We start from the raw sequence: 13,330 nt of genomic DNA on the forward strand, positions 1-13,330 counted from the left end.
TGAAAAGAATAGCAGGAGAAAGCGCTTAGCCAAGTGAAGGCAAAACACTCATTCCCACAGTGAATACATCAAAAAGGGAAATTGCTCGTGCTAAAATAAGAGGACAAAAATGTGAGGGATTATATTACTCTTACTCATTTTCTGGATGGTCCACCCATTTTGCGAAAAGTTCTTTTGACAGCTGAAGACAGTCTTCAAGGCCCAACCAACACACAGTTCCAAAAAGTTTTTCCAGTGATATTCTTGAAGAAAAATCAAAGAAAAACAGTTTATTTTGCATTACCACCTTCATTTTCTCTGCCTCCAAGAATGTGTGTTTTATAAAAGGATGGGTATTTCTAAATATCCTTTCAATGACATCAAGTTTGTTTAAAAAATTGCTTTTGTGGATGACAGATGTATTTAAGATTTGGAGAAATATTTCCTGGGAGGCTCTTAGGCACCAAAAAAAGCTTCTAAGACTAGTACTTTTTGAAAGTTAGAAACAAATTACTGCCATCCTTCATCTCCCTCAAACACACACGGGTGTACCCAGACTCCACAGCTGTTGTCAATTTATTTTTCCTCCCTTTTACTAGAATTGCCTTATGGATAAAAAAATGATTTTAGAGTATCTGATCTAACAGACTTAAAAATAAAGTTCTTTCCTTATACAAGAAAGGGAAAGGCAATAGTTCATTTCTCCCCTTCTACAATTTGTTTTTTCTTGTTTTGGTGTTTCTTCTACTCCCCCTGGCTGTTATGTACATGTTAAAAGAATAAAGAAAAAGAATAACGGTGTTTGGTTGGTTTTAACAGCTGAGAAGGGGTATACATCGTACTTCAAAACAAAATAAGTTCAAAAGAATACAGTAAAGACCAGTAATAAATCAGAGTAAGTGATGCCTTGTGGTCCCTACTCCAGGTTTGGGGTAAGGGTAAAGAAACGCAAATTGGCCATAAGTTTCCAGAAAATGCAAGAGCCAAATTTCTGTTACTCCATCCTCCAGTTTCAACCCAGCCTGACCTGACCTTCTGATAAACTAACGAGAAATGTCCAAGGCTGGAGGCCCTCTGAGAGACAGTTCTAGGCATTCATCTACATGCTGTAGTCACTCCCTGACCCCACCCATCCCAATCCCAAACTGGTGGCAACAAGCTAGAGTTCTGTGGAAGTGCAGTCTGACTCCCCAGGGCTGCTCTGAAGAGAACTGGCCCTGGGATGCTATAAAAAGTAGGCCACTTCAGTCCAATTTAGGAGAGCCAAGGATATGTCTGGTTAACAAATGCGCTGTCTGATTGAGCACGCTGCTTTCCCATTCACTCATACAAATCGCCTATCCACTCTCGATCCCTGCTAGTCCTTACCATTGACCACCTACTCATCCATTCCATTTTATGTCCTTCCAGTCACATCCCTTAGCATCGAAATTTTGGCTCTCTCAGAAGAGTACTATTGAGAGAGAATAATCATACTTTGTATATTTTGTATTTCTTGCTTGGTCTAATTGATTTGAACTTGACCGGAAGTTGTAGGCATAATCCCCATACTGTTATTGGCTACAGAGTCCCTCCCTAAATCTAGAGACTATCCTACCCACAAAACTTAGGGCACAAGAAAGACAGAAATACTACCACTCCATTTTGCCTCTTGCCTCCTTCCCAGACCACCATGACAATATGCTTACTCTCCTCACCCAACCAGTAATATGAAAGTCATTTGTGATATTAACTCATGCTCACACACCAGTAACTGATCTATATCACTGTCTACCTACCTCATCTTATCTGCATAGTGACAGGATTTCTGTTAACAATAATATACAGAGGGGACCCCTTCCCCTTTCCCCTGTGGCTTTTCCATGCCCATCAACTCACTGGTATAGGCTAACTTTGCTGAGCACATCTTCACCAATAGTAGGACACATTTATGATTTCAACCAGTAGTCTAAGCTTTGAGAATATAGAGCTATAAGCTCCTGTGTGTACATGCATGTGCTTTGCAGGTAAATTAAGATCTCGATTAACTATCTTCTCTTAGAATACATGTAGCCCACCAATCTCTGAGCTATTTTTCTCAGAGCATACAAAATCTCTCAATGAATAACAGATGTGAAGATTTTATTTTATGACTTCTGGAAGCCTATTAATATGAATGCATTTTATTCAATTACCATTTCTTAAAATATACTTACAGAGCTAAGTAGTCATCTTGTAATACCAACACATTTTCACGAATTATAGTTACATAAATATTCCATATTGAATAAAGTCTCTTTAATAGGTACTTCTATAAACAACAAAGAAAACGCACTGTTAGTTCTGGCTTGCAAAACTGAATTTTCACTATGTTCCTATTTATTTATCTGAAAAGACATTAATAGAGGAGTGGCAGCTATTTCTTCAGAAATTATCTGTTACTAAATATGTAACTGGTTTATTTTTTACATCTTTGGGTTTAGTTCTGTTTTACATAAAATGTGGTTTACCATAATACCGATGTTACAGTGTATTAGGAGGATTAAATAATATATTGCAAGCACATTGCCTGGCACAAAGCAAGAATTCAAAAAATATCAGCTATTATTATCACTTAACATCATCTGATACATTTCCAGTTATGTTCAAAATAGAGAAGAAATGTCAAGAAGCCCTGATTCTGAAATAAAGTTTCTCCAACTAAGCTATCAGATGGTAAATATAAAATTATAAAAGTTAGACATTTATTAATAAATCCCTAAGAATTAACTAGATGCTCCTCAGTGAAATTCTTTAAAAACAAATATTAGTTATACTTCTTTACCCAGAATAAGTCATCAGATGTTATCAATGAGCTCCCTCAATCCCACCAAAATTTCAGTGCCTTCTTTTGTTAATCATCATCCCAAGATCAGCTAAATTCTCACTGATACTTTGATTATTAGGAAAAAGAAAATCTGGAACTATAAGAGGTATTTGCAATCTTGTCCTCAGAATAGCCTAGAAATTCACTTGAAATCATCACCTAACATACTTTTTGGTTTGTGTGACCCCTAACTCCCCGAAGAGGGCTCCCTAACTTTTGCATTTATTTTATCATTGTCATTTTTTCCTATAATTACTGTTTAAGACCTAACAATGGATAATATATATTTTCATTTATGATGGAATGTCATTTGTCTGTTCACTAATTCTAATTTCCCCCTTTCTTTTCCTAACATCAAAAGCATCTTCATATTTTTACATTTTCTGGAATATATCCCTCTGGTTTTAAGTGCTATTGATAAGAATATTGCAATTATAAACAGAGTGGTTAAAAGTCATTGTGTTTGCCTAAGAATCTCTCAGGAAAATAGTTGCTAATAAATATTATCCTTTTTCCCCAAAAAAACTGAGCATACCATTTCCATCCACTTTTGGTTTCTTAGGACACACTCACTTCACCAAGAATGAAGTACCCTTCCAATCCTCACTCATCTCCTAGACCAGGTTTAGACTAAGGTATTTTCTTCCAAGAACAATCAGCCATTGTCAAGAAAAAATATACATGTATATAATTTATAAAATATATTTTTATTTGTATATGTATTTTCTTTATAAAATAAATGTATATTTACTTTCTTAACAATGGAAAAGACCTGTCTTATGGATGCTGGCTACAACATAAAAAGAAGAAAGGATTTATTTAAAAACTACATAAGAAAGATGAAATTACCTTTAATAATGGATATAGATCAGAGTTCTTCACATCAGAAACAAGATCCTTGGTTACCAAGTTTACCAAGACTGTATGCCATACTATGATTTCGTCTTCTTCAGCAAGGTACTTGGTTAACTCAAGTGCTGTTTCAATCTCAATATAATTGTTTCTGTTTGATTTAAAAACACACATACTCAAAAAACCTTCACTTGCTAAATAATTGGCATGCGTTTGATATTTATTCCACGTTTCAATGCCTGATTTCAGTAAGGCATGTGAGTAAGTCAAGAAACAAGATGGTAAATGTCCCATCTTATAGAAAAGATGAAACGAAGTAAAGTTGACAAGCCCTCCATTTCAATTTGGTACTTTAACGTGTCCAAAGTCTTGAAGGCTAGAGAAAATTCAGGCCAAATGTTGGACTGATTATTAGGAAATAGAAGAGTTATGCATTTAGTTTGCATTCTTATGAAAGTATAATTTTCACTCAACAAGTATTAATTTGAAATAATTCTCTATCTAATGCTCTGACAGCTACTTATGTGCACATCAACTACAGGCATACCTCAGAGATACCGTGGATTCTGTCCCAGACCACCACAACAAAAACAAATATCATAATAAAGAAATTCATATGATCTTTTTGATTTTCCAGTATATATAAAAGTTATGTTTACCCTATACTGTAGTCTATTAAGTGTGCAATGGCATTATATCTAGGAAAAAGAGTATACACACCTTAATTTAAGCGTAGTTTATAGTCAACAAATGCTAACAACAATCTGAGCCTTCAGCAAGTCATAACCTTGGCTGCTAATTGATCAGGGTGGTGGTTGCTGAAGGCTGGGGTGGCTACGGCAATTTCTTAAAATAAGCAACAATAAAGTTTGCCACGTTGCTCAATTCCCTTTCACAAAAGATTTCTCTGTAATATGTGATGCTGTTTAATAGCATTTTACCCATAGCAGAACTTCTTTCAAAATTGGAGTCAATCCTCTCACATACCCTGCTGCTGCTTTAACAACTAAGTATATATAATATTCTCAATCTTTTGTTGTCATTTCATCAGTGGTCATAGTATCTTCACCAGGATTAGATTCCTTCTCAAGAAATCACTTTTCTTGCTCATTCATAAGAGCAACTTCACCTCCATTCAAGTTTTATGATGAGATTGCAGCAATTCAGTTGCATCTTCAGGCTCCACTTCTAATTTTAGCTCTATTGCTATTTCCACCGTATCGGAAGTGACTTCCTTTGCTTAAATCTTATCTTCTTAAAGTCATCAATGAGGAGTGAAAACTTCTTCAAAACTCCTTTTTATACTGATTTTTTTTACCTCCTTTCATGCATCACAAACATTGATAATGGCATTTGGAATGATGAATTCTTTCCAGAAGATTTTCAATTTACTTTGGCCAGATTCATCAGAGGAATCATTATCTATGAAAGCTATAGCTTTATGAAATGTATTTCTTAAATAATAAGATTTAAAAGTAGAAATTACTCCTTGATATATGGGCTGAAGAATTGATGTTGTGTTAGTAGGCATGAAAACAACATTAATCTCCTTGTACATCTCCATCATAGTGCTTGTGTAATCAAGTGCATCGTCAATGAGCAGTGACATTTTGGAAGGAATCTTTTCTTTCCTGGGCAGTAGATCTCAGCAATGGGCTAAAATATTCAGCAAACCATACTGTAAACAGATGTGCTATCATCCAGGTTCTGTTGTTCCATGTACAGAACACAAGCAGAGTTGATTTAGCATAATGTTTAAGTACCCTAGGATTTACAGAATGGTAAATGAGCATTGGCTTCAACTTAAAGCTACCAGCTGCATTAGCCCCTAACAAGAGAGTCAGTCTGTCCTTTGAAACTTTGAAGACAAGCATTGACTTGTCCTCTCTAGCTATGAAAGTCCTAGAGGGCATCTTCTTCCAATATAAGACTGTTTTATATTAAAAACCTGTTGCTTGGTGCAGCTATTTTAACAATTATCTTAGCTAGATCTTCTGGATAACTTACTATAACTTCTACATCAACATTTGCTGCTTCACCTTGTACTTTTGTTATGGAGATGGCTTCTTAATCTTCATGAATCAACCTCTCCTAGCTTTAAACTAGCACCTTTTCCTGCACCTTCCTCACCTCTCTTGATAGAATGGAAGAGAGTGAGGGCCTAGCTCTGGATTAGGATTTGGTTTAAGGAAATGTTGTGGCTTGTTTGATCTTTTATCCAAATCACTCAAACTTTCTCCATATCAGCAATAATGCTGCTTTACTTTTTTTTTTTTTTTTTTTACCATTCATGTATTCACTGAAGTAGCACTTTTAATTTCCTTCAAGAACTTATCATTTGCATCTACAATTTGGCTCTTTGGTGCAAGATGCCTAATTTTGGCCTATCTCAGTTTCAACATGCTTTCCTCACTAAACTTAATCATTTCTAGATTTTGATTTAAGGTGAAAGATACATGACTCTCCCTTTCACTTGAACCCTTAAAGACCATTGTAGGGTTATTAATTGGCATAATTTCAATATTACTGTTTCTCAGGGAATGGAAAGGCCAGAGAAGAGGGAGAGAGGTGGAGGAATGGCTGGTCAGTGGAGCAGTCAGAACACACATAATTATTGATTAAGTTTTCTGCCTTATACAGGCATGGTTCATAGCATCCCAAAACAATTACAGTTATAACATTAACAAACCCTGATCACAGATCACTGTAACAGATATAGCAATAATGAAAAAAGTTTGAAATATTTTAAGAATTACTAAATTGTGACTCAGAGACGTAACACGAGCACATGCTGTTAGAAAATGATGCTGATAGAATTGCTTGACTCAGGGTTGCCACAAACTTTCAATTTGTAACACATGCACTCTGTGAAGTGCAATAAATCAAAGCCCAATAAAATGAGGTATGCCTGTAGTACATATGACACTGCCCTTGCAAACCATTGAGAAGCTTCAGTGAGGAGCTGAGACTTATACATAAGAAGCTACTAATGAAAGATCCCAGAAAAGGCAATGAATATTATAAAACAGCCAAGAAGAAAAATATGCACATGGAAAAGTGATGGGTAAGAGAGAAGAGTCAGGGAAGGCTTTATGGAGAAGGAACTTGAGAAGAGCAGGAAAGGATGCATAGGATTAAAATAGGTAGAAAAAGAGAAGGCCCAGGAAAAAGAAGATAAGGTGGGAATTAGTGTGATGGGCAGACCAAGCTGAGGCAGGGCATTTCCTTTGTGTATAGTGAGAAATGGGGCCTAATAGGTAAATTGGCTCAGACATGTGCAGATCCTTGAATGTCAGGATGAAGAGTTTAGATTAGGTAGAAAGGTACTCTAGGCATTAAACAATTGGAATAGCATAATGAAATTGATGTCTAATAATTTTATTGCAATACTGTTAATGAAGACAGATGAAATTCAAAAGGACTGAAGGCTGGAGGCTAATTTAATAGGCCAGGCAAGAGATGATAAAAGCTTGGTTTAGTGTGGAAGCAGTGAAAGTGGTAAGATGAGCCTCCAAAAGACATTTCCAAGAATGGAGATATAGGACTTGGTGACTGTGCATGTAAGAGGAAGCAAAGAGATGAATCAAGGATATCTCTGAGGTTTCAAGTTTGGGTGATGAGAAGAACAGTAGCACCTTTGACATGCAGAGAGAAATTGATAGCAAGACCAAGGTAGACACAAAAATAAAGTTCAGTGTTTATGGCACTGAATTTGGATGACCACATGATAAACCTGAGACAGGTGGAAAGATAAGTAGCAATGTAGATTTGCAAGTCATCAACATGTCCTTCCACAAACGTTTAATGAGGACCTTATATCTGCTGGCACTCTACAGATATATAATAAAATGATTGCCAAAACCCAAGAGTGAATGAGTCATCAAAAGAAAGATAGAAGAAAGTGATATAACTACAATTGGTGTTAAGTGAGCTCACAGCAGCAGAAGAGGAGTCAGATACGGGAGGTCCCATCTCAAGAAGCAAAAATGACATTTTCAGGACGATATAGTAAATAATATCAAAGTTACAGTAATATTAGAGAGAGAAAGATTGGATTTTCAGCAAAGTATTAGACAAAGAAATGTGCTGTAGGTCACAGAGAGAAAAAGTAGTAAAGAAGGATAAAATAATTAGACACTTATTCAAGAAATATGGCTGGCCAAAGAAAGAGGAAAAATACTAGATAATTTATTACATATATTTCTTAATTTTATTGGCTGAAAATTTAAATTTTGAACATTTATTAACTTACCTGGTAAAACACTTAGCAGCATATCTTACAGAGTAAATCTAATATAAATAAAATAAATAATTCTGCAATATACTAAAATACAGGCAAGATTGCATTAAAATTATAGCCATCACCTTTGGATAACAGAAATCACTGCAAAATCTCAATTGATAGTGTTTTTATTTCCAGCAACTTATTACATTGTAAAATTCCACTGCAGCTGTAGAACTTCATTCTAATCTTAATAAATTAGGGCCTATATATGCTAAATAATCAAATTCATAGTGATGAGGCTATTATTTTTATAAAGGTCTCAAGGTCTATTCTAAAACCATGAGAGAAGAAAACATACTCACTTAGACAAGAAAAAGGCGTCATCAATCAACTGCAGTCTGTGAATAATAGGAATAGCCTGCAGAATTAGACCCAAATACGTGCAGAAAAACATAAGAACATTTTTCAGTAAAAAGTTTTCAAAATAACAACAATTTAGAGATTACTGCTGCCTATAAAGCACCTTCACATTAATTATCTCATCTGCAGAGAAACAATAATTACTAAGGATAGACCTCATAATTTATTTATCATACATCTGTGTTTTTTTAATAAATGGCCCGTCTGGACATCAATCATAAAGTTTAAATAGGGCAGAGAGTTTTGCCAAAATACTCCTGAAACACACCATGTTAAAAAATAAAACAGGCAACCAAATTTAAAAGGCCTCTCCAAAACAAGTATACATTAAATTGTATTACACCATCTAAATTAGTTTCAGGGAAGTTTTCGGCATAGAAGGCCTTAAATAAATATTATTTAGTGCTATTTTGGTAACATTGAGGTACCATATTTTTTCACATGGTATTTATCTTAAGATTTTACTAATGTGACAGAATGCCACCAACAGATCCATTTATATCCATGAAACAGCAGGGGCCAATTGCCAGTGTACTTCTTTAGGCTTCTGTTTGAACTCCTTGGCACTGCCAGGCCACAGGACTCTGCTCTCAGCTCAGTCCCTAAGGGTGCCCAAGGCCTCCTACATCACACCTTCAGCAACCCTCAGCACTGTGATATATTTGGTCCAAAGACTTTATCTTCACAACATTTCTCTAAGCATCTGAGCAAGTCAAGTTTAATTCTTCAGTTGGTATAGTCTAATTTCTTCTCTGGTAGTACCAACACATTTTCTCGATTAATATTAATCATAAAGATTCTCTTTTATTTGCTCACCAATTGTGTTATAGAATAAGTTGCCTTTGTTTTTCAATAAATAAATCTACAATGGTTTCAAGAAATTACCATAATGGTATAACCTCGTGCTTGCATGGCTTAGAATGCTTTTAGAAATGTTTTAAGTACTTAGTCACTCTGGAAAGATTTGGAGAGAAAATATTATTGTTAAGTGGCCTTTGTGGCTTTATTCAAAATCCCAATAATTTTTTTAATTACCGAACATGTTATGAATCCCTGAATTGTGTCAGGCCTCTGTTAAACACAACACATATATTATTTAATCTTCACAATAACCCTTTAAGTTTGGTATATTATACCCATTATTACACATATAAGAAACTGAGGTACAACCAGGATGCCTTCTCTAGCCTTTTAGCAGTTGATCTTTCTGTTAGGAAGAGAGTCCACCTTCATTTTCACCCACCTCACCTCCAGGCATACTGAAGAGATTTTTTTCCCTATATTCTTAAAAAGGGGAGATTTGGCTTGAATGTGCCATGCATCTGGCAAACAATGAACAAAATATGAACACAAGTCTTTCTGACCCAGAACCTAAGCTCTAAACCAATATACTAGAGAGACTCCTGTGTGTCGCAGAGAACTTTCAAACACAGAGACACTTAACATAGAGACATCTTTTAGTTCAACACTCAAGTTTTGTGAATGGAGTCTAAATGAACCACCCGAGGGTTCACAGAAAGTCACAGCAGAGCCAACTGTACTGACTCCTAAGCCAGCATCCAGCTCTGCTCATGGAAATTTAGTTTAATCAATTAAAATCTGATTGATTAGAGCTGGCCAACATTTTAGTGTTTATACACTGCATAATTACTTATAGTTATTTTATAATAAAAAGTGATACTGGATTATTATTGTTTTGTGAACTAAATTCTTCTGAGGTAGAGTGGAAATATAGTTTAGAAGTAAAATTAATATTTTCTAGCATTTACTGAGTACCTATTATGGGTTTAGAAATTTTAAGTATACTTTTACCTACATCATCTCTAATCTTCATGATGAATAAAATATGGTAATATACTCATTTTAAAATGAAGAAATGGAACCAGAACATTTAAGTAACTTGCCAAAGATCACAAAACTAATGACGAATAGAATGCATTCTGATTATTACCTGGAAATGTTTTGAAAAAGTAAGATGAATGTTCAAAAACACAACACATTTAATCAAAATCTCTACTTGTTAAGAACAAGAAAAACATCTCTTTCACATGTCTGGAGATGAGGGGCAGGAATGGGGTTGGAATGTCTTCCCACCAGAATGTTCAACCTCTAAAACACTAGAATAGGCATTATAAACTATATTTAATTCAAAGTATCAAAAGTAACCTTACCTTAGGATCCTTTTCAAGTAGTTGACTTAATTTCTTCCAACCTAATTTATCATAATTAACTCTATAATATCCAGTCATATTCAAATTCAAAATCACCCAGTCATGGTCAGAATCTGAAACTTGCATTTCAGGGAATACTTCTATAAAGGAATATGGGAATAATTTGAAATGGTACTTTAAAAAAAGATTTTAATACCTATTTATACTGCACACTTCATTCTAAACAACAAACCAATAAAACAAAAATTTAAAGGAATTCTAGAATATATATTGCTCTTACCGTGTAATTCTGTATTTTTCACATAAAATGGCTTTTGATTTGACACTTTTCTTTAAAACTCTATGTTCAACAAGAGTGATATTTCAGTTTGAAATGAGATAGCTTTTTGGCCGAGCACGGTGGCTTACGCCTGTAATCCCAGCACTTTGGGAGGTCAAGAGTTCAAGACCAGCCTGACCAACACGGTGAAACCTCATCTCTACTAACAATACAAAAATTAGTCGGGCAGGTGCGCCTGTGATCCCAGCTACTCAGGAGGCTGAGGCAGGAGAATCTTTGAACCTGGGAGGTGGAGGTTGCGGTGAGCCGAGATCACGCCACTGCACTCCAGCCTGGGCAGCAGAGTGAGACTCAGTCTCAAAAAAAGGGAAATGAGAGAGCTTTTTAAAAGCTAGATTATTTTATTCTCTGCCTTTATACACGCATATATGTAAAGATGTTTGAAAAATGTGTTACTTACTGCTGCTTTGATCTAGCCATACTGAAGATTGTGTAGTTCCATTTTTTATCCAAAGAATAGGGACAATCCACGTGCCACTTATTGGAAGAAAATAAAAAATTGAGTTACTTTTCGCACATGAGAACATACACGCTGAGCCACTGTTAAAGAGATGATGAAATAGCACACAGAACTCAGATTGTTTGGTCATTCTCTCTGGATATGCAGGCCTTTGTTCTTAGGATTATTCACTGCTGTTTTTACAAGCCAGTTTTACTTTGGCTATTGTTTACTCCTCTCTCCTGTTGGGTTTTATGAATTTACTTCTTTTTATGAGTTAGGGAGCTACTAAAACTCTCTTATATCTGAAACCTTCAAGTCCTGTGTATGTTAAATTATAGACACCTGGCTTCACTCAAGGGTAGTTCAAATGCTGCAAACAGAACCCAATCTAATTGAATCCATGCTCAGACAGGTAAAAAGTAGTTTAGAAGAAAACACTTCAAAATACTTTCAACCTGAAGTGTTCTCCCCATCTGAAAAGTATTCGACAGGAATCAGCCACGACATTTATGTTTATTAAATGCCTGCGTTCTTCCCACTTGCTGGAGTGACCTGGATGAAGCAGGCAACCACAGGAAGCACATTTGTCATCTTAATATTGCCCAGAGTTTAGGCAATATTTCCAATCTTGTTAAGTTTCCACAAGCCTGGTGTCTTGAAGACTGTCAACTGTGAGTCTGTGTTTACCTACATAGCGAAGACACACACATCTTCTCAAAAGTCACAGAGTATTACAGGGAAAAGGAACCTTTGAGTCTCCCATTTCTCCCTCCTGGGGCTTTAAAGAAAGAGTGGAAATATCTGAAAATTTTGGTGACAGTATTTGAAAATTAATTACTCATTTGTGCTGATATTGCAATGAAATGTGAAGATTAAAACCATCAAAAACAGTTGCAAATTAGCTAACAAATTAAGAAAGGGAAGAGAAGAATAAAGGGATAAAGGCTAGCTTATTTTATACTCATTTCATTTTTACACAGACTTTTGGAATACATGCTACTGCATCTATATAGATAAGGCAATGGAAACTCAAGAGCTTAAATAATACCTAAGGTTTGAATTTTGGAGAAGTCAATATTTGAGCCCAGGTCTAATTGACTCTAAAGACCATAATTCTAATGGTGTGGGTATGGCTACAAATACACAAACAGATGCATGCACATACATACACATACACGACTGCACAGAATTTTTCTCAGGGAAATAGTGACCATTCAGTTTCATTTCTAGGGAAGAGAAGACTACTCTGCAACAAGACTCCCTTTCCTCTTTACTAACACGCAGCAGTCTGTGGCTCTATCTTATTGCCTCCCACTCAGAATCCCAAGGAATTCATTACCTCTGTCTGAAGGACGAAGAGGAACACACAATACCCCACAGCTCTGGGTGCTGATGTAACCCTAAATCTCAGGGTAGGGGCACTGCCTTGAATCCCTAACTTCAGGTCTCTGGCATTGCCCAGGACACAGGGTTTCTGCTTCACCCCAGTATACAGTCACATTGCAGAAGTGTATGTGCTAAGTCGGGGTAATGCTCCTTCACCCACAGGCTGGACCCCATTGGACCATAGCTCAACCCCAAGGAAGATGAAGACAAAGAGGAGCAAAACTACCTACTTGTTGGTTAGAAGAGTCTGATTTTTAACCTTTTCAAGATAAAATGGCTCCTGTTTCATGATGCCAGTAGACACATTTAAAGTGATCACTGGAAAACCACTCTGCTGTGTCCAACTGTCCATTATGTTTTTTACTTTTGCTGGCAAAGTAACTGTACTCTGGTCATCTATGGCCTGTTTTAAAAAATCATCACAAAAGCAGGTAAGGTTATCAGTGAAATGTTTTGAAGTAGCAATCCTCAAAAGGAAACTCAGTAGCTATTCTCTTCCTCACTTATGTTGTAGTCCTATGGTGGGTGATCTTCTGGGCCAAATTTAGAACTCTGTTTATCTCTATACAGGAACGATTCTTTAGTTCATTAATTCATTCTCTGAACACATATTTCTTGTTCTAACATGTTCCATACTCTGTTCTGGGCACTGGGAATACAGCGAAGACTA

At 35.9% G+C, this 13,330-nt stretch overlaps 1 protein-coding gene across 2 annotated transcripts in view; it reads right to left on the reverse strand.

Moving 5' to 3' along the window:
- LVRN (laeverin) overlaps positions 1-13,330 on the reverse strand; it is a 67,966-nt gene that overhangs the window by 12,974 nt on the left and 41,662 nt on the right. For both annotated transcript variants that reach the window (XR_013532132.1, XM_008991654.5), the window contains exons 10-16: positions 12,891-13,063; positions 11,233-11,309; positions 10,493-10,632; positions 8,264-8,319; positions 3,674-3,827; positions 2,175-2,269; positions 135-242 (exon numbers count right to left, since the gene is read on the reverse strand). Coding sequence is in view for 1 of the 2 variants with exons in the window: in XM_008991654.5 (XP_008989902.1) it covers positions 135-242; positions 2,175-2,269; positions 3,674-3,827; positions 8,264-8,319; positions 10,493-10,632; positions 11,233-11,309; positions 12,891-13,063 (803 nt within the window). In the remaining variant the exon portion in view is untranslated. The remainder of the gene's footprint in view (positions 1-134; positions 243-2,174; positions 2,270-3,673; positions 3,828-8,263; positions 8,320-10,492; positions 10,633-11,232; positions 11,310-12,890; positions 13,064-13,330) is intronic.

The sequence above is a fragment of the Callithrix jacchus genome, chromosome 2 (genome assembly GCF_049354715.1).
Source record: "Callithrix jacchus isolate 240 chromosome 2, calJac240_pri, whole genome shotgun sequence".
Lineage (NCBI taxonomy): Eukaryota > Metazoa > Chordata > Mammalia > Primates > Cebidae > Callithrix > Callithrix jacchus.